At 41.5% G+C, this 21,006-nt stretch overlaps 1 protein-coding gene across 2 annotated transcripts in view; it reads right to left on the minus strand.

Annotated features, from left to right (window-relative positions):
- The window catches only part of alk (ALK receptor tyrosine kinase), a 510,023-nt gene that overhangs the window by 82,859 nt on the left and 406,158 nt on the right, over positions 1–21,006 (minus strand). For both annotated transcript variants that reach the window (XM_077238337.1, XM_077238336.1), the window contains one exon: positions 2,830–2,955. In XM_077238337.1, coding sequence (XP_077094452.1) covers positions 2,830–2,955 — 126 coding nt within the window. The remainder of the gene's footprint in view (positions 1–2,829; positions 2,956–21,006) is intronic.

A 21,006-nucleotide genomic window follows, 5' to 3' on the forward strand; every position in this document is an offset into this window, starting at 1 on the left:
AGAAAAAGTACATATTTTTGAGTGTGTATCAGGGGAGTAGGCAAGCTTTGGAACTTCTTCTGAGTCAAACTTCTTCATAACTGCGTCTTTAACGGATAGCTTTGGTACGTGCATCCTGTCACCGTTTAACTGCCCTGTCAATCATCTTGTCACAGTTAAAATCATCCACATACAATTTGATTTAATTTCCTACTGTTCCTTACTACAATCCTAGTCCAATGTTCAATGGGTTTTAGGTAATATTAACTGTTAGGGTGTGCACGGATCTGCATTTCGGATTCAACAGGGAAAATTAGACCATCCAGGGTATCTTTGGAATACTCATTATAACATATTACGTATTGGGACACTAATTCTAATTTTGAATGTAATTCAGGACGGATAGTATGTGAATTGTGACACAGCACGGATCTTAGATATTTTGGTCTTCCAATTTGATTGATTGTTTGATTGATTGATGAATAAATAAACAAGGAGTTGTATTTAAATACGTAAATAATCGACAAACAAATACATAGCAAGTGCATTACAGTAATGCATATTTAGTGAGTAATGCATTTTTCCCCAGCATGTCATGTGTCGTGCTCGTAATAATAATAAAAAAGGAAAATATTAAACCTTAAAACAAGAACAAGGATGTTAAGATGACAAAATGAAATGACAACAGAACAAAACAAAACACTTATTGAGAAAAATGATATATGCAGCTATTGCTTTTATTTAGATTTTAGGTTAAGATATGACCCTGATGTTGTTGATATACTTTGTGAGATCACTTTAAAAGTTTAAAACCTTTGGACAACTACAGTGTCCTGTGCAGATCTCTTCATCTGGTCTTCAGAAGTCACTTTCATCTTAGCAAAAAAGTTTATTAAAGACACAATAAATTATTGTTGTGCAAATTAAATGTGCTGAACGGGTTTCGAAAAAGACTGATTAGCAGGTTGCTAATCGATATTAATATCTGTGATGGCATATTGAACATAATCAGTGACATTTAGCTTTGTTCTAACAATAAACAACACTCAGAACCTTGTTCAGTCTCAAACAGTTGGCTTTCTTTTTCGTCCAGAAGCACAGCAGGTGGACCCACAGAAATTTGATTACAGCTTCTGCACAGTATTGATCTGAGAGGTGTGAGGTAGGATCAGCTAATCATCCGCTGAGGGGAGATGATACAGGCCTGAACTCACTGCCATTAACCAGGAGAGAGTAAACACATCGACCAGCGTGACCACACTCATGAGGATTAGCATGGAGAGCAATAACAGGGAAAGAGAGAGAAAAGATGACAACGAAAATGTACGATTTGAATGACACAGGATGAGATTGCTGTTCTCCGTTTTCTGTCGAAAAGCCTCTGGCAATATCTGTGCTGCGCTTGCGAGGCGGATGGGATGATCATTAATGACTGCAACATACTAAACTGGATCAGGACAGTGTGAGAAGCTGATCTTTGAGGAAAGAGAAGTTCCACTGCAGAAATGAAACAGCAGGGAATGATAGGTAAAGGTGGGGCCATCAGACAGAGCAATTGAGAAAATTACAGAGGAAAACGGGCTAAATGTGGGAGATGTGTCATATGAACTGAAATTGCTCAGTGGTGAAGTGTTTAAAAGTACAATGTTGCTCTGATGTTGTGTCTGAAATATGCTGTCAAATCTCCCAATTCAGTGAAAACAATGGAAATGTCCACTAAAGCAGCAAGCACAAGTATGTATGTTCACCTCATCCCACTAATTTACATGTATTTTCAGTGCCAGTTTCACTCTGCTACTGTTATTAGGCCTGACAGCAGAGTAAATTGCATGTTATACATTTAAAATTTACAAAATTTACAATACCCTTACAAAAAGTACTGTAGCAGTAACATGGTGCACGAATCAGGTCGTAATACCAAAGTATTGAATGACTGCCATATTTATATACTGTATATATTTATACTACGGGGCTGTTGAATGCTTGAATCTAATTGGTTGACGAACATTCCAAGATGTGCAATTCTTTTCAGGGAAACGCATGGCAAAAGTAGCTCCAGGCAGGTCTTGACAGCTTTACAAGTCCATATCACTTCGCCAAATGATTTCAGTTATTTCAAAGTTAGAAGCCTGTTTCTGCCACTGAATAAAAAAAAATAAAAAAAAAAAACCCACTGAATAAGTTTTTTTAGACACAATTCTGACTATTTTTCTCCCAATTGCATGATTTAAACTTGCAATTGCAAGCTATAAAGTCATAATTGTGAGATATAAACTTGCAGTTCTGAGAATTCTTTTTTTTGGTCAGAATTGGACTTTATAACTAACAATTGCGAGTACATAGAAAAAAAAGTCAGAATTGGCAGATATAAACTCGAAATTGAGAGGAAAAAGTCAAAATTGCAAGTTTATATACTGACATTATAATTTGCAATTGTGTAAAAAGGAGTCAGATTTGTGGGATAAAAAGTCACATTTATCTTTTAAATTGTTTTATTCCATGGCGGAAACAAGCTTTCATACTTTCAGCCATTATTCCAAACTATGTATAAATATAGTTAATTATATCTCAAATAAGAGATGTTAATTAGCGTAGGACAAAGCAAATATATATAGGGTTACAGTATTTGGGGTTAGAGGTTAGAGTTATCCCATTCTTTTTCTTTTTTGAGAAAGATTGAGTCTGCGATGACACTGGTCACTGAAGCAGAACAACTCCTACAACGTCCAATAAACACAACTTCTGTTATATAATGGGCAAGCACACAATGGCTTCATTAAAGACTGGCTGCTGACCTCCTGAGCCCCCGTCTGCTGTCTAGTCTTCCAAATGGACGGCACTAATACTCACGGCAATGTTCTCCCTCATCGTCCCCTTGTGGACAGTCAGGGTTGAAGTCACACAGCTGGCTCACGCTGATCTCGTGACCCCGTCTGCAGTGATAGCGGCCCCGGAGAGTGACGTTTTGAGAGGTTCCTGAGAGGAGAAAGACAAGAGACTAATTACAGAGACGGCTCTCCCGAAGGAACCAAGTTTTTAATCCCTCAAGGGCACAATGGTGATAAAGCAGAATTTCAATCCCAGTAACTCTCTGATACCAGGGTCACCCCTGCTTAAGATGTAACATTTGCACAAGCAGCCCCGATCATTCCCATTAGCTCACCTTTACCCCATTTCTCTCCTATATCTTCTTTTACAGCCACACATTAGGTGTAACAGGTTACTTCGGATAGGTTCACTTTATGTCTTTCCGATTGACTTTCCCGCCAAGAAAGTAAATCAGAGAGTTACATTAAAAGCTTCTGTGCAAACAAACACAAAGACATCAAGTAAATTCAGCACTTTGTGAAACTAAATGAGGCAGGAAGAAGACATAAAAGAGGCAAAGGCTCTCAGCAGTCTCCTGTTTTTATGGTTTCAACGACAGGAAAGGATACTGACAAAGGCTATCAACAAATGAAAACACAAAGAGCTCTTTCCTGTCCACTAAAGACACAATAGACACTAAGAAATGTGTTAATGTAATGAGAACTCAAGCACAGCTCTGAAGAGATGTCTCGGATAACATTTTAACATGAACATATACAACTCCTGCCCTTTTTTTGTGGGGCGAGATATGGATAATTTTACTATGGCGCCATATGTATTTTTTTTTCTTTTTGCATATGGAGCGCTAGCTTAACACGCTTTAGAATATGTAGGACGGAACAATGGCCCAGATAAGTAGCATGTGGCGAATGGATTTATGTGAGTTGAGTCTGATAGCATCACAGCGAACACAACGAGATGTAACTGGGGTTTGCATATCTATGCAAATGGAAGACAGTCGCAGAGCTGTACAAACGGACCGCGCTCACCAGGGGTTCATCAGACTGCTGACAATGATAAAGAGAGTGATTGTACAAAAAAAAAAAAAAAAAACGCTCACTGATGTGATTCGCTTACTTCCTTCTTTAAAAACATGGGATTTTATCAGTGGTGGCTACAGAGGCATAACACACTCTTGGTCTGGGTGGCGACAGATTTTGTTGAGAAGACACATGACAAAAGATGTTTATCTGAGATGATAATGCTTCAGCAACTTGAAATCAAGACAAGCGTGTAACTAAGTGTCCAATAGAATTTCTTGTTCCAAACCTGTATGAATTTCTTTGTTCTGTTGAACACAAAATTGGGGGGGTTGAATACCATGGAAGTCAATGGCTAACCTCAACTGTCTGGTTACCAACATTTTTTTAAATATATTAGTTTTAGTTCAACAGAAGAAAGAAACTCATACAGGTTTGAAACAACATGAGGGTGAGTTAATGATGACATAATTTTCACTTTTGGGTGAACTGTCCCTTTAATATAACAACATTATATTCATTTGACTTCTTTTTTTAAGAAACCGGTGACTCAACCATGAATTAGCATTCAGTGCTTGGTGCAGATGTTGGGAGGTACATGAATGATGCTTTTATTTCTTGTTGAAAAAAAGCTATATCGAGTGGGATAATGACCATTTCTGATAAACTATATTATACTTTAATGTCATTTCTACTGAAAATTGCATGTCATAAATTAAAATATATTTGTAATTACGCGTTTGTAATGATAAAGTTGCAATTTAGAACATAGCCTATATAATATAATATAATTTATGATAAAGTCATTTAAAAAAAGTAATTTAAAATAAAATAAAAAAACCTTTTTGATTTAAAATGTACAATTTAAAAAAAATAACATTTATAATACACTTTTTTTAAAAGAGTACTTAAGTGTGTTTAGAAACAGTAATTAAAGTGTATTCTCTTAAGTGGCCCTTTATTTCATTTATGTCTACTGTTTTTTATAAACATGCATTTAATTTGGAATAGAGTAAAAGTAAACTTTCAACACAATGCATATTATCCAGACAAATGATTTTTCACAAATAAATAAAATGCATATAAAATTACATATTAAATTCAGGGAACCAAAGGTAAGATTCAAATTGTCTATGGTAGTTGTAACCTGGGCTGCAACAATCACAATTCCTGGAAAAAGAGATGCTGAGTGAACATTGTGCTTTTATGAGAATTAGTTTTTTTGTTCATTTACTCTCTTTCACTCTTGGCTTGATCGGCCACGGATGGATTATTTTTTTATAACCCATCTGACTCGTTTTCATTTATCTCCTGGTATTGTGTCAAATTGTGACTTGCAACTGCAGGCAGATTTACATGCATTGAGCGAGAACCATCAGTTCATGTAGATGGCATAGTAATTAATACCCCTGCTTTACATCTCAGCACGGGACCCTTGCTAAAGAAAATAAAAAAACGAATAGTCCTTTTAATCAAACGCTGTGAATGAGTGTAAATGGCAAGAAAAGAAAAAAGAGGAGAAACAAAAGTCGAGGAGGTGTTAATAACCCAATCTGCTCGGCTTTGTGATGAAAGAACAAAGATGTGATGGATATGCCGGACTAGCGTCGGTGTGCGAGTCCTAAAATGACTTAATTATTGTATGGCAGACATTTGACAGCCAGCTGTAACAGTGAGTCATACCACTGGCGGGAAAACATTCATATCAGTGAGCTGAAAGCTAAACTAAGATAAAAGATGCTCAATCTGTCAATGCACATGGGGAAAAAGCTTAATGGCCATCATGGAGGTTCACAGGCTCTGCGGTACACATACTAACCCTTGTAAACACTGCAAGGAGGATGTGCAGTCACCAAAAATCCGGCTCTGAAATATTGTTTCCAGTACAAAGATCCTTCGAGGTCAAATCACACGTATCAAGCATGCATTATGATTGATAAAATGTTTGTTTTCGTAATCATGCACAAAAATTGCTGCAAGTCCTGCATCAAATGATAACTGAAGATTGACATACAAGATTGAAAAACAATTTATAAAATATGATTGATTTTTTAAAATTAATTTAATGTGATTTGATGATTATTTTTAAAGCGAATAGTCAAATGAGCTCAGAGCTCCAGTTGTATTCAAAGAGGAACTATTTGAAGTCATTTTTATATTCCCTCTCAAACAACAACAATGATTACCGACAGAATGAGAATGTAATGACTCCTTCAGAAACACATTGCCTATGAAGGTCACAGCAAGACAGCTGGAAACTCGGTTTCAGACTCCATTTCCTCCATATTTGTTGTGTAACAAGAAGTAGGCCACACAGCATGCGAAGTTCATGCATTTTTAAAAATGCCTCACATTTCTCAACATAAAAAGTGAAAAAGTGTGAAATAAGCAACAAGAGGTCTATTTCACATCTATATCACAACCGATACATTTTTGAAGGATTAGCAACTAGCTAAAATTTTGTGCTTCAAAACAGGTTAATTATACACTAGCCACTGAAATGCATTATTAATTAAAGGCTTTCTTCGGAGCCACTTTGCTCTTGATTAAATAGGAAAGTTTATCAATCAACAAAGACAGCAAAAGTGATGTGAAGGTGAATGGGCCATATGGTAAACATATTGGATGTGAAGTGTACAGAGTGGAGATCAGAGTGATTATAAGGTCTGTGTATGTTCGTTATAGCATAAGATCACAGGCAGTATTGCACACAGATACAACTAAGCTAGTTTGAAATGTGTTCTCTCAAAACAGGATTAGAGTGAGTACTCTGACTCATACATGATCTCTGTGCTTTTCTCAATCGCATTAAGTGTTAAAAAAAGAGCAGAGACTTTCTTTGTCCTGATTCTGAAAATCTGCCTAATGGGACCAGACAAAAGAAGCAAATTAAAATAATCTTCAAGATCATTTCACATTGCTGATGTCCGTACATTGCTGAAAGATTTTCATAATACAAAACTGCAAAGTGGTATATGCTTGCTGGTTGGAGCCTGCTCTTATAAAAGAAGTAGATAATAAAACTGACAGATAGACTAGACAGATAATAGTAATACACAGACCCGGCTTAAAAGGTGAAGTGACGTGAAGGCCAAGTATAACCCATACTCAGAATTTGTTTGAAAAGGACATTGACCTGTTTGCTATACTGATAATCTCATTATCTAATTTTTTATTCATACCTGCATTGTACTATCCTTTCCATCACATATCTGTAATTTCCTTCCTTCCTCTGACCTTTTAATTCTGTCCGTATCTTTCAACAGCTATTTCCCCTCCTCATTTTGAGCCTTATTGGATCATACTGTATATATATAATCCTCCAGAATATGATAAAAAGGTATATATATATATATATATATATTCAATCATACATAGCCATTAATGGTTGTTGAATAAGTAAATAGTTCTTCCGATAGATGGTACACCATATTAAAATACAGTCACAGTGTTTGTGTGCCACTGAAATTATATTTTAGTGGAGTTGAGGGCTTGCATTCAACATTGAATGTGATGAGAGAATAACAGTCCTTCATAGAATTAAAAAGTAAGAATTAAAAGTACAACTTTCCTATGGTTCCCTTTCTGTTCTGTCACATTCTACGTAGTCGGACGTACCGTACTGATTTGGATCACGCTTAGGGAGCCTGTCATCTTGGAATATTGATAAAACGAGCCAATGGACATTGGTGTGTGAGATTTGTATCTCGCGCTCCGCCCCACAGCGCGGGTATAAATACAGAAGTGGATACACGCACCATTTGTGTTTCTCTTTGGAGCCGATCGGTCTTCATGTCGATGTCTCTGAAGAGTATTGATTCTTTCAACAAGTGAGTCGTTGCTTCTTCTGGAAGGCCCTCCTGGTGCTGGTGGTTCTACAACGCGAGTGCAGCAGTGATCTTGAGCTTCTGAGCTCTCAACTGCTGTTTTAACAGCATTCTCTTTGCGTTTGTTTGTTTGACGGCTGGTTACAGGGCGAAGAAGTAAGTGCTTCACTGGTAGAGGCTGCGCCATCCCCTATCAGTGTTGCCGCAGTGTTATCTGCACCTTTTTCAAGATGCCATTCCACCTGTGTGTTTCTGGATGTGGTTGTTCCCTGTCCCCAGCATACGGTCATAATAGATGCATCATATGTTTGGATGGTTCATGTTCTCATTGCGGGAACATGACGATCCTGTTGTTGAGATCGAGACTCACCTTAACACAACCTTTAATTCACTTCATTTCTGTTAAGTATTAAAAATCATATTACCTTCATTAATTAAAGTAGCCCAAGGGGGATTTAGAGCTTAAGTCTTATGCCTGAGCCCTTCGTCATAGACAGCAAGCCAATCTGTTTACCTTTATCTCACTGAATTATATAATGAAATGATTATATGAAAATCGGAAGCTTGCTTTCAGTTTCAAGAATTCTTGGTCCCATTTAAATAGTAAATGATCAGCCCTGACCACGAGCTTTCCACACAGGCCTCTAAGAATGGATTGAAAATGTTAGAAGCACACCCTGTGTTAGTTAAGGCAGTCCAAGCCAATGTGTCTGATCTGCAGGGAGAGCCGGTAAAGTTAATGCCCTTGAATTACACCCTACTCTCCCTTAGGACAACAGACGAATTGGGGGGCATCTATTTAGGATCTCAACGAACTGTTCAGCCCCATGCTTGATTGGCCGAGGAAGGACCTTGCCATCATTTGTCTTTGTCAGATTTTTACACAGAGCCCGAAGGGAAAAAGCATGCAATGATATAACTGGTTCAATTTCTTTGTCTGTTTTTGGGGCGTTTTCGGGCTGCTGCATTAGAGGAGGAGACACATCAAAGGGGACAAGCCAGTGAGGAAGACAAAGTGTGCTGATACACCAAAGTTCTTATTGGTAAAAGGTGGTATGTGTTCCTGTAAGACAATATAAAAGCCAGAGCATGTATGTTAGAATGGTGACCCCTTGCTCATTGTGTAACAAATAATGTACTGACTTCTTCGTGTTTGCAACTGTGTAATTCCAAAGGCCAGAAACTATACTATATTCGAGTGACTAAATTTAGTCTGACTAACAGACAAAATTTCACAGCGGAACTTGCTGAATTTGACTGACAGAATTCTACAGTGAAGGGACTACTCAACCCAGATATTGTAAGAAAAAATAGCTAAGTTACTTTGGTGAGTTGGTCAGTAACTTTATTTGAAATTGCAAAGTAAAAAAAAAAAAAAATAAACAGTCCTGGTCCTGGAGGGACATTGTCTTGCAGAGATTAGATCCAACCTGACCCAACACACTTTCCTGGAAGTCTTTAGTAATCCCGAAGACCTTGATTTGTTGTTTTAAGTGTGGTTAATTGAAGCAAAACTCAGAATAGCAGCCGTCCCGGAGCAGGACTAGGCATACAATTTATTTAACTTATTTACTAATTTAGAGACATCCAAATGTCTACTCAGGAAAACATTATTGACTAAGCAACTTGTGAGTCTTCAAACAACTTTTACCTCAGAAGAAAATTTCAGTTCTAGTGTTTCGCTAGGAAGCTGAAACTTGTTTACCCCCTTTTACTATCAAAACTCTAAAGTTGATCAGAGACGTGGTCTGGCAGGTATTGCATGTTGCATGACCATGTCTTTGTATGTGAAGTTTGACAGCTGTTACCATCTCTTTTCAAAAATAGCTCCCTTTTGCAGACATCTCTTCTTTACTATAATGAATCATGACACTGGACATCTGCAAAACTGCCATACATAGGTGTTTTTTGTGGATGCATGACTGACAAGTAACAAACAATGTCGAACCCTGAGGCTACACATACAAAGGATATAGAACATCTCACATGACAGTCATGTTTTCAGACCAGGTCGAGAAAGGCCATTCTGGAAGTATCCAAAAGGGCAGTGACTTTATATCAAAGGATGCTCGAGAAAGATGGGAGGCAAGTCTGTCTGCTTCATGATGTCTTGGAGGAATAAAGGCCCTTTGATTCTATGGTGGCCCTGTTCCTTGATTTTTCCCTAGACTTGGCAAACTGGAAAGTCACATTACAGCTGCCTTTCAAAGATGATTGAGAAAGAGTCTCCAAAGATTAAAGAAAAAGGGTTTGAAGAATCCAGAAATGGCTGGGAGAGTAGATCCATGATGCTCTCTTACAGTGTGGTGTTACTACTGTATATATATGGTACTGATTGGAAAACCTCATAGAAGGACAGACAGATTCAACTTTAAATAAACTAGTTCACCAAAAAAGGACAATAATGTCATCATTTCCTCACCTTCATTCCAGGCAATTCCAGTGACTTGAAAAATGCACTTCCATGTAATTACAATGAAAGGGGACTGGAACTTTCAAGCTTCAAAAAGATTGCACAAATACCATATAAATAGTTCATATGCCAGGTCTTCTGAATAAAATAACTTTGAGAACCAGATTAGTCTAAGAAAAGGTAGCATGGATTTCAATTGAGTAATGACTTAAGGTTTGGTCTATCTCTCAATACAAATATATAGTATGGACCACATTTTTATTTATTTTTTATTATTTTTTTGGAGACAGACACATTTGTTTGCTTGTAAAGTGGTTAGAATATTCTCAAAACAATAACAAAGACAGTCATAAGGCGAACTGACGTGAGGGTGAGATATTTACAAAAAATAGTCCTTTTGGTATGACCAAACATTTCCTTTTCAAGTTATTTCACAAGATGAAATGAAAGTCAATGGAACATGTCAAGTGTGGTAACTTTAATCATTGTATGATAGTTTTGTCTTTCTATCACAGGAAATATATGTAAGTGCCACCTACACAGCCTGACCTGACTCCTGGAAAAGCATCAAAAACGTCTCGGTTACGTATGTAACCCTAGTTCCCTGATAGGGAACGAGACGCTGCGTCAAACGCTGCGGGAACGCCCCTGCGTTGTGCGTCATGAAGCACGTATGGAATCAGCCCAATGGAGAGATGAAACGTCATAGGCGGGTGACGTCATCGACCAGGAAACTATAAAGCACCCCAAAAACACAAGCGCATTAGCTTCTGATAGGCTTGAAGGAAGCGCTAACGGGAGTGCCGGGAGTATGGCGGAGCGACGCAGCGTCTCGTTCCCTATCAGGGAACTAGGGTTACATACGTAACCGAGACGTTCCCTTTCAAGGGAACTTCGAGCTGCGTCAAACGCTGCGGGAACGCGAATACCCACGTCGCCATAGGACCAAATGACCGTCATGTGAGACTAGCGCACAGAGGACGAGAGCACCTGTGCCCCAGGGGTAGAGCTTAAGTCTAGGTCATAGAACTTAATAAAAGTATGCGGTGAAGACCATCCAGCCGCATCACAAACATCACTCAGGGAAACCCCCGACAAAAGAGCTTTAGAAGCAGCCATACTCCTGGTAGAGTGAGCTCGGACAACCAAAGGTGAAGGCTGGCCAGCCGACTCATAAGCAAGTGAGATAGCCTCAACCACCCACTTGCTCATTCTCTGTTTAGACGCCGGACACCCTTTCCTGGGTGGCCCGAAACATACAAAAAGTTGTTCTGATTTCCTCCACAGGGCAGCTCTGTGGACATAAGCGTCTAATGCCCTAACAGGGCAGAGTGAATTAAGTTTCTCCTGGTCCGATGACATAAATGGAGGAGGACAGAAAGCCTGCAGAACCGTAGGTCTAACAATATTAGTAGGAACCTTAGGAACGTAACCTGGTCTAGGATGCAGAAAAGCTTTAACCATGCCAGGTGCAAATTCCAGGCACGAGGGTGAAACCGACAGAGCCTGCAAATCTCCGATTCTTTTTAGTGAAGAGATAGCAAGCAAAAAGATAGTCTTAAAAGTGAGAAACTTCTCGGGAACTTCTTCGATAGGTTCAAAAGGAGCTAGGGAAAGACCTTCTAATACAATGGCCAGATCCCAAGTCGGCACCCTCGTACGAACTGCTGGCCTCAGCCTCAAAGTGCCACGGAGGAAACGAGTTATAAGCGGGTGTCTCCCAAGAGAAACTCCACTGAAAGGGACGTGGTAAGCAGCTAGTGCCGCCACATACACCTTTAGTGTGGAGGGGGATAACCCTGTGGAGAAGCGCTCCTGCAGGAATTCCAGCACTGCACCCACTGGGCAGTTAACTGGGTCCTGCAGGTGTTCTCCACACCAAGAAGTGAAAAGTTTCCACTTCAAGGCATAAAGCTTCCTCGTGGATGGAGCTCTGGAGTTAAGAATGGTCTCAACAACCTCGGTTGAGAGACCGGAGTCTATGAGCTGGGCCCCCTCAGAGGCCAAGCCCACAGTTTCCACAATTCTGGGCGGGGGTGAAGTATCGTGCCCCCCGCCTGGGAGAGTAGATCCCTCCTGACCGGGAGCTCCAAAGGAGAACCGTCCAGGAGAGAAATCAGGTCCGCAAACCATACTCGGGCCGGCCAGAACGGGGCTACTAGTAGTAGACTGACCCCGTCCCGGCGGACCCTCTCCAGAACTCCTGGTAACAGAGCAATCGGGGGAAAGGCGTACAGACGTGACCTCGGCCACGGCTGCACCATAGCATCCAACCCCAGGGGGGCTGGAAGAGTGATGGAGAACCACCGATGACAATGAGTGGTCTCCTTGGAAGCGAATAGGTCCACCTCGGCGCGACCGAAACTCAACCAAAGGAGCTCCACCACCTCGGGGTGGAGTCTCCATTCCCCTGGCCTCGGCCCCTGCCTCGACAGGGAGTCTGCTACCACATTCAAATACCCAGGGAGATACATTGCTCTCAGAGATAGTAGCTTCCCTTGGGACCACAGGAGGATCTGACGGGCCAACTTGTAAAGCCGGCGAGACCGCAGGCCCCCCTGATGATTTATATAAGAGACCACCGACGTGTTGTCTGATTGAACTAACACATGATGGCCTCTCAGGTCTGTTAGGAAGTGTTTCAGAGCCTGAAACACAGCCAACATCTCTAGACAATTTATGTGCCACGAAAGATGATGATCCTGCCACAGACCTTGGGCTGGGCGACCACTCATGACCGCCCCCCACCCTGTGAGGGAAGCATCCGTCGTTAGCGTTATGCGACGACAAAGAGCCCCCAGCACAGGACCTTTGGATAGGAACCAAGTTTCTCTCCACATGACCAGAGCACGAAGGCAGCGCCGCGTGACTTTGAACGTGCGGAGCGGATTTCCCCTCGGGGAGAATCCCTTGGTCCTGAGCCACCACTGTAGCGGTCTCATGTACAACAGGCCGCAAGGTATAACGTTGGACGCTGCTGCCATCAGACCCAACAGTCTCTGAAACTGCTTGACAGTGAGTAGCTGGCCTAGCTTCACTTGTTTCACAGCTGAGAGAATCGAAGCGATGCGGGTCGGAGAGAGTCGCGCCCGCATCGATACCGAATCCCAAACGACACCCAGAAAAGTGGTCTTCTGGGAAGGAGATAATACACTTTTCTTTGCGTTCAGCCTCAACCCCAACTTTCTGATATGAGCTAGGACGACATCTCGATGCCGAACCGCCATCTGCTCGGTCTGGGCTAAAATCAACCAATCGTCGATGTAATTGAGAATACGAATGCCCTGAAGCCTCAGAGGCACTAGTGCTGCATCCATGCATTTCGTGAAAGTGCGGGGAGATAAAGCTAGGCCAAACGGAAGAACCCTGTACTGGTACGCCTCGCCCCCGAAGGCGAACCTCAGGAACTTCCTGTGTTGTGGAAGGATGGACACATGGAAGTATGCGTCCTTCAGATCTATCGTGACAAACCAGTCCTCGGACCTGATTTGAGACACGATCTGCTTGATAGTGAGCATCTTGAATTTTAGCTTCCCTACCGAGCGATTCAATATGCGCAGGTCTAAAATTGGACGCAACCCCCCATCCTTCTTTGGAACGATGAAATATCGGCTGTAATAACCTGACTCCAAACTGGGAGGAGGAACCCGTTCTATAGCCTCTTTTTGAAGGAGCGTTTTCACCTCTTGTTCCAATACCAGAGCCTGCTCGGGGCCCACCACTGTGTGCAGAACCCCTCTGAATTTTGGTGGACGACACCTGAACTGGATAGCATAACCCTTTTCTACTGTCTGCAGGACCCAATGAGATATTTTTGGAAGGCTTTTCCACTCTGCCAGAAATTCTACTAAGGGTACCAGCCTCTCGAGACTGGCCTCTGGTGTAACTTGAGCAGCAGACGCAGCGCCCTGTAACGGCGCACCGGCAGGGAACAACTGGTCTGACCGCTCTGAGACCCTCCTCAGAGGGAGCGAGCGTCCCTCGGGAAAGCGCTCGCTGGGATCGTCTGTGCCCCGGCATAAAGGCGGGGTTGGCAGAACGAGCCCCTGAGGGCACCGAGGAGGAATGGGCACCGTAAAAAGAGGTGAACACCTTTCCGCCTCGGTGGGGACCACCCTCAGCATCCTGAACGGCTTGGCGTCAGGACTTCTTCTTAGCCGAAGCCTTCTTAGCCAATATAACTGTCCTCAGATCAGTTCTACTGGGAGAAGGCTTCGGCTGAGAGTGTCGCGGCTGAGCCCACTGTCCAGCAGGGGGAGCACGAGACGCGACACTCTGCCTCTGCTGCGCTCTATGTGATGAGCTCGAAGACGGCCGGGGCTGCTCCCGCCCAGCAGCCCCAGGGACATGAACTTTAAGGGGAAGAAACTTTTTAAAAGCTGCAGTTTGTTTCTTTTCTTCTTGGAATTTATCGATAACTGAATTCACAGCATCACCAAACAACCCCATGGGAGAAAGAGGAGCATCTAAAAGAAAAGCTTTTTCTCTCTCTTTAATATTAGTCTGATTTAACCACAAATGTCTTTCTGCGGCCACCAGAGCTGCCATAGAACGACCCATTAATTTGGCCGATTCTCTGGTGGCACGCAGGGATAAATCAGCAGCCTGACGCAGTTCACGAACTACGTCAGTACTGACCTCCTCACTCTCACTCATGTCCCTTAGCAGATCAGCCTGGTATGCCTGCAAGATTGACATAGTATGCAGACATGACGCAGCCTGACCTGCTGCCGAATATGCTTTACCCACTAAAGCCGAAGTGTTTCTTAAAGGCTTGGTGGGTAATGCCGGTGCCTTAAAAGATGATGCTGCTTCGGGGGAGAGATGGCTCGCAAGCGTCTCTTCCACACGAGGCAAAGCACCATAACCATGAGCCTTGGCTCCCATAATATTAGCGTATGTTGAAGTCTGGGGACTAAACACTCTATATGACACCGGTTTTCTCCATGATTTCGACACCTCGGTGTGGAGATCATGGAAAAACGGCAGGCACCGGCGTGGAGGCTGCACACGTGACGGCAAAAATCTCTCATCCAACTTTGATTTAGAAACAGACTCCTGTCTAGTCACTGGCCATTCAATATTAAGTTTTTCAACAGCTCTTGTTAACACCTCCATAAGCTCATCACTCTCAGGAGTGTGGGGTGGCGAATCCTCCACATCTCCCTCAACACTAACAACATCAAGTTCCTCAGAACTGGATAGCTGCAGCATTGGTGCCTCAGCCCGAGCGGAAGAAACCGCAGCGCGTGCTTCCGAACCCGGGACTGAGGCACTGGATCTCACAGGTGAAGGGAGAGATAAGGCAGAGCCCGTCTCAAACCCCGCTGTGAGATCCATCTGCGATCCCCACGATAAGCGCCGCCGCTCTGCCTCGGCAGAAGCGGGACCCGAACCGCGGGGAGCGCGCACCGAACCGCTCTCCTCAAAGAGCGACCGGCGGGAGCGGAGCGTCCTTAACGGCAAACGCTCGCAATGCTCACAGTCTGCTCCCTCGAGAGCAAACTGGGCATGCTGAACTCCCAAACAAACAACACAAAGATCATGTGTATCCCCGCTCGTTAAATAACGCGAGCAGGGAGGAACACACTTTCTAAACTGCTGTTCGTCCGCCATAATCTCTCAATATATATATATATAGGGATAAATTGTTTGTGTGGTGCAGGGTATGTAAGACAGACAATATCACACAGGGACAGATTCACATGTAGCGCGACTGAAAGCACAGAAGCTAATGCGCTTGTGTTTTTGGGGTGCTTTATAGTTTCCTGGTCGATGACGTCACCCGCCTATGACGTTTCATCTCTCCATTGGGCTGATTCCATACGTGCTTCATGACGCACAACGCAGGGGCGTTCCCGCAGCGTTTGACGCAGCTCGAAGTTCCCTTGAAAGGGAACGGGTTATCTTGAAGAAATCTCTAATGTATGTTAGATCAGTGACGATCTGCTCTGTCAATGGTAGACTTTCTAAAAATCGCTGCTGAGAACCTGGGGCAAAAGAGGTTAAAAAATGCAGATTTTTACAGATAATTTGTACTCTTTGAAATGAGAACAAAACATCTGAGAATTTCAGACATAAATGCCTACAGGGCAGGAACGGTGGGAGAGGATGAGGGCTGGTGTAGATGGGACAAGAACAGATAGGAGTGGACTGAAAGGAATATATTTCCTAGATGTCTTAATTGACTGTTTGCTGGAGTTGATTTTTTTTTTTACATTTATATTATTAGTATATATTTTTTTGTATCTTACTAAACAACATTATTTCGTTTACATGCTGACAAATGGTACAAGAACAGAAGAAACAAATACACAAAAGGAACTCACTCTCTGCACACCCATTGGCAGTTGCCACATCGCATCACTTCTCATTTACATAAAGTTGAACTCTGCTCAACTCTTTCCCATTACCAACTCGCTGATGGGCCTCAAATTGCCAACACTCATTGAAAATAAATGATTTCCAGTCACTTTGTCACAACAAATTGCTGTCAGTGTGAATGGCCCAACGAGTCATGACTTGAATTACCAATTTAGCGACAATCTGTAGACCCCCATGGCCTGTAGTTTGTTTGTAAAATTGCACATTATTTTTTTTCATGCTTTTCTTTTACTATTTATGCTCTGTACCTAAAGCAAAGCTCAGTCCACGATCATCTGCTACTGTTGATTTATACAAACAGTTGGGCAAGGCCAGTGGGCTAAACATTTATTACGGTGACATTTTAATGGCTGGTAAATGAAAGGAAAATATCAAAAATACTTTCCTGGCTTTTAAAATTTGATTTGTGTACAACAATTGATCTTGTATTGGTCTAAGAGCCAAAACAGCAGCCAGCCTGATAATAAAATCATGTTCGCATGATACTGGGCTGCAACACTGATATCTGACAGCAAGAGCATTGTGAGGTTATGTGGTTGGTGACGTTCTCAAGCTGAATTGTTTGTTCCACTTTGTTGAGTTATGGTGAAGATATCGCTTCTTATTAATTTTGGATGGACAGAAAAAAAGTGCAAAAATAGCTCCATCATTATTAGATGATATCACTTTAATGGAGCTCTTGGATGTCTTTGATTTAAGTCACTCATGTCACTTAGGAACGGCTAACAGCAAGGGTCAGATTATTGTCCTTGTCGTGCATTATATGATGCAGTTCCTAATAAAGTTTACAGTCAATTGGCTGTTTCTATTGATCTGATTTGTTAAAATGGTTGCATTTATACTTGGACATATAAATGTGTCTCTACAAAACGAACATAAATCTGACCTTCAATTCCCGCACTATATGCAAAATCAATGGAGTTCATGTCAACAAAAGCAACAGATATGAGCTGCATTTTATTTATCATCAGCTAATTTCAAAATCAAAGATCACAATTATAGAGAAAGCAGCATCAGCACTGGTAAGATAATTTATTAGCACTACTTTTAATGAAAATTATTGTGTTTTGAGCGTCATTTGTGACATTTTCGGCTTTCCGAAGAGATAACTGACTAAAACATGTCATATAGCCAAAAACAAGCTCTCACACGCTCATGTTTTAACATTTTGGGAGGAGTGAAATTTTGAAAGTGTTTAACATTTTTTTTTTTACACTTTTTAAAAGTGTACTTAATTGTGTTAAGAAACATAGTCATGAAAGTGTTCTCTCTTTAAGTAGGCTACACTTAAGTGGTCTATTATTACCATAATATCATAATGTCAGTGAAAAAATATATCATTTTAAGATTTCCAGTACAAAACAAATGCACATTCAACACAATTAAGCGCACTTATTTTTCACAAGGGATATTCTGATGAAGTCTGCCTTGGCTTCTGACCTTTTTCATCATCAACAATTATCATAATTTTCATGACATCATCTGCACAGAACTTTACTATACGTTTAATGGATCTACTTAAAGAGGTGGTTGATTATGATTTCACGTTTTTAACTTTGGTTAGTGTGTTTTGTTGCTGTTTGAGCATAAACAACATCTGCAAAGTTACAACACTCAAAGTTCAAAGCAAAGGGAGATATTTTCTTTGACAGAAATCGCTTTTTAAGGACTACAACAAACGGCTGGTAGGGACTACAATGAGCTTCTTCACGGGTTAGTGACATCACTAACCCTAAAATTTACATCAACCCTGCCCACGGGAATGTGATTATATAGATTATATGATTTACTATGCTAATCAATGACTAGAAGATAGTTAAATCCAAACCAGCAACATAAATTCATCAACTAAACATTCAGAAATGTCCTGTTGCATTCTACACTTCTTGAGTCTCTCCATCTTTGTTGGACTCCTGTTTGAACATAAAAGGCTAAAAGTTTTTGAAATTTTCAGTGTATCTGTGTGAGGTAATCGGAGCTGCTAACACACAAGCTCTTGAAGCTCCGACCTCTGTGCCGCGAGCAGCTCATTTGCATTTAAAGGGACATACAAAACAAAAAAAACAAAAAAAGTGACAATTTTAACACGCTATAAAAATATATATGTGGGGTATTTTGAGCTAAACCTTTGGAAACATACTCTGGGGACATCAGAGACTATCTTACATCTTGTGAAAAGGGACCCCTTTAAGATTTTCTTAATCAAATCAACATTGTCAAAGGATTCTCTTGACTACCCGTCCCCTGAGAAGGCCGAAGAAGCCTCCTTTGAGCCCTTGAGCACACATCCCTCAGCACACGATAGTCTTACTAGAGAACCACTAAGCGTCATCCCCACTGGACTTTTCCTGGGATTCGCATTCTCACTGCTCGCCCGCTCACGGCACAGCTCATTTCACTCACTCAGTCTCGCGGGCCTGAATGATTGATGGTTGGGGGAAAGACTTGGCGCACCTTCACGGTCCATCCCAGGCTGTAAAGCAGTAAGCATCACCATGTTAGACCCTGACAGCTGCACAGCTTAATGGGGAAGGATATAGACTGGGGAACAGGAGGCTGCTGGTCCAAGCCCCTATGGATCCCAGTTGCTATAATAAATGAATGAATAGATGCAGCCTGTTTTCTTGAATGGCTGATGACGAAATAAAAATGCCATGAGGGAAAATGTGTTGTTTGGGCACATGTTCTCCCTATGTCCTCAGAAATTAATATTCATGCAGTCATCTTTTAGAATTTCATTTGGTTGATAGAGGGACTAAATGTTGGCGAGATGATTGATAATCTAATAATAATAATAATTGAGTAACATAATAATTGATAATCTGAGACTTCTGGCCACTGTTTAAAGTTATAATAATACTTGATATTTTAAGCAGTATCAAAAAACAGTATCAAAAAATACATCCACAACCAATTTAACTTCTGCAATCTGATGTCTGATCGCAGTTACAAAAAATGTGGGACAGAATCAGAAATTGGAAAATTACAATTATGTACCATTTTCAGTAATTGTTTCAATTTAATGACTCTAAAAATGTTGTATGGTGTTCGTGACCATCAAGTAAAATGTATCCTTACAGCTTGAATATATGTGTGACAACACACATAATAATAGTCGGTCTACTCCTCTTCAATGGCTGTGAGTTGCTTGATTGGCAGGACCTGGAACGCGCTGTTGTATACGCCGATCCAGAGCATCCCAAACATGCTCAATGGGTGACATGTCCGGTGAGTATGCTGTCAAGCAAGAACTGGGATGTTTTCAGCTTCCAGGAATTGTGTACAGATCCGTGCAACATGGGGCCGTGCATTATCATGCTGCAACATGAGGTGATGGTCGTGGATGAATGGCACAACAATGGGCCTCAGGATCTCGTCACAGTATCTCTGTGCATTCAAAATGCCATCAATAAAATGCACCTGTGTTCGTTGTCCATAACATCTTGGAGGTAAAGATGCTGGATGTGGAGGTCCTGGGCTGGTCAGGCTACACGTGGTCTGCGGTTGTGAGGCCGGTTGGATGTGCTGCCAAATTCTCTGAAATACCTTTGGAGACGGCTTATGGTAGAAATATGAACATTCAATTCACGGGCAACAGCTCTGGTGGACATTCTTGCAGTCAGCATGCCAATTGCACGCTCCCTCAAAATTTGCCACATATGTGGCATTGTGCTGTGTTATAAAACTGCACATTTTAGAGTGGCCTTTTATTGTGGCCAGCCTAAGGCACACCTGTGCAATAATCATGCTGTCTAATCAGTATCAAGATATGCCACACCTGTGAGGTGGATGGATTATCTCGGCAAAGGAGAAGTGCTCACTAACACAGATTTAGATACATTTGTGAACAATATTTGAGAGAAATAGACCTTTTGTATAGATGGACAAAGTCTTGAATCTTTGAGTTCAGCTCATGAAAAAAGGGGGCAAAAACAAAATTGTGGGTTTATAATTTTGTTCAGTGTAGAACCCTGTATACTAAATGAGGCAAGGGTGTAGAGTTACATTCAAGCTATTTTAAGGCATGAAGAATTCTTCTCAAAAAAGGTCGGATCGATCTGATATTATACTTTGATTTGTTTGGTTATGTAACATGTGAGCATGAATGAGGTAGAGAACCCAAATGCAAGCACAAACGTGTATTAACAGAGAACATACACACAGATAACCCAAGAACAAGAGTAATCCACAGAGAGCAGGCAGAAGAGCAATGACAGGAACACACATACAGGAGCAACGACCGATAAGACAACAACTGAAGCACAGCGGTTAAAATAGACAGGGTAACAAGGGGCTGATGACGGACAGGTGTTGGTGATTGATGTCATGGGAACTAATGAGGGTAACTATGGTGACAAACAAGGAACAAGGCAAAACAGAAACCAAACACAGAAAGTGAACACAGAAACAATTGGAACAACTGATCTATATAGAATGACTTGATAGGTCATGACGTCATAAACAGTGAAGCCACCGCGCTGCCATATTGGTATTCCCTAGTGAGCTCACGCGTTCTATTGAATCTATAGGAAATTGTATGATTTGACTGAGAAAA

Source organism: Siphateles boraxobius, unplaced genomic scaffold (genome assembly GCF_051911475.1).
Source record: "Siphateles boraxobius isolate OS27281-9 unplaced genomic scaffold, OSU_SipBor_1 22, whole genome shotgun sequence".
Classification (NCBI taxonomy): Eukaryota; Metazoa; Chordata; class Actinopteri; order Cypriniformes; family Leuciscidae; genus Siphateles; species Siphateles boraxobius.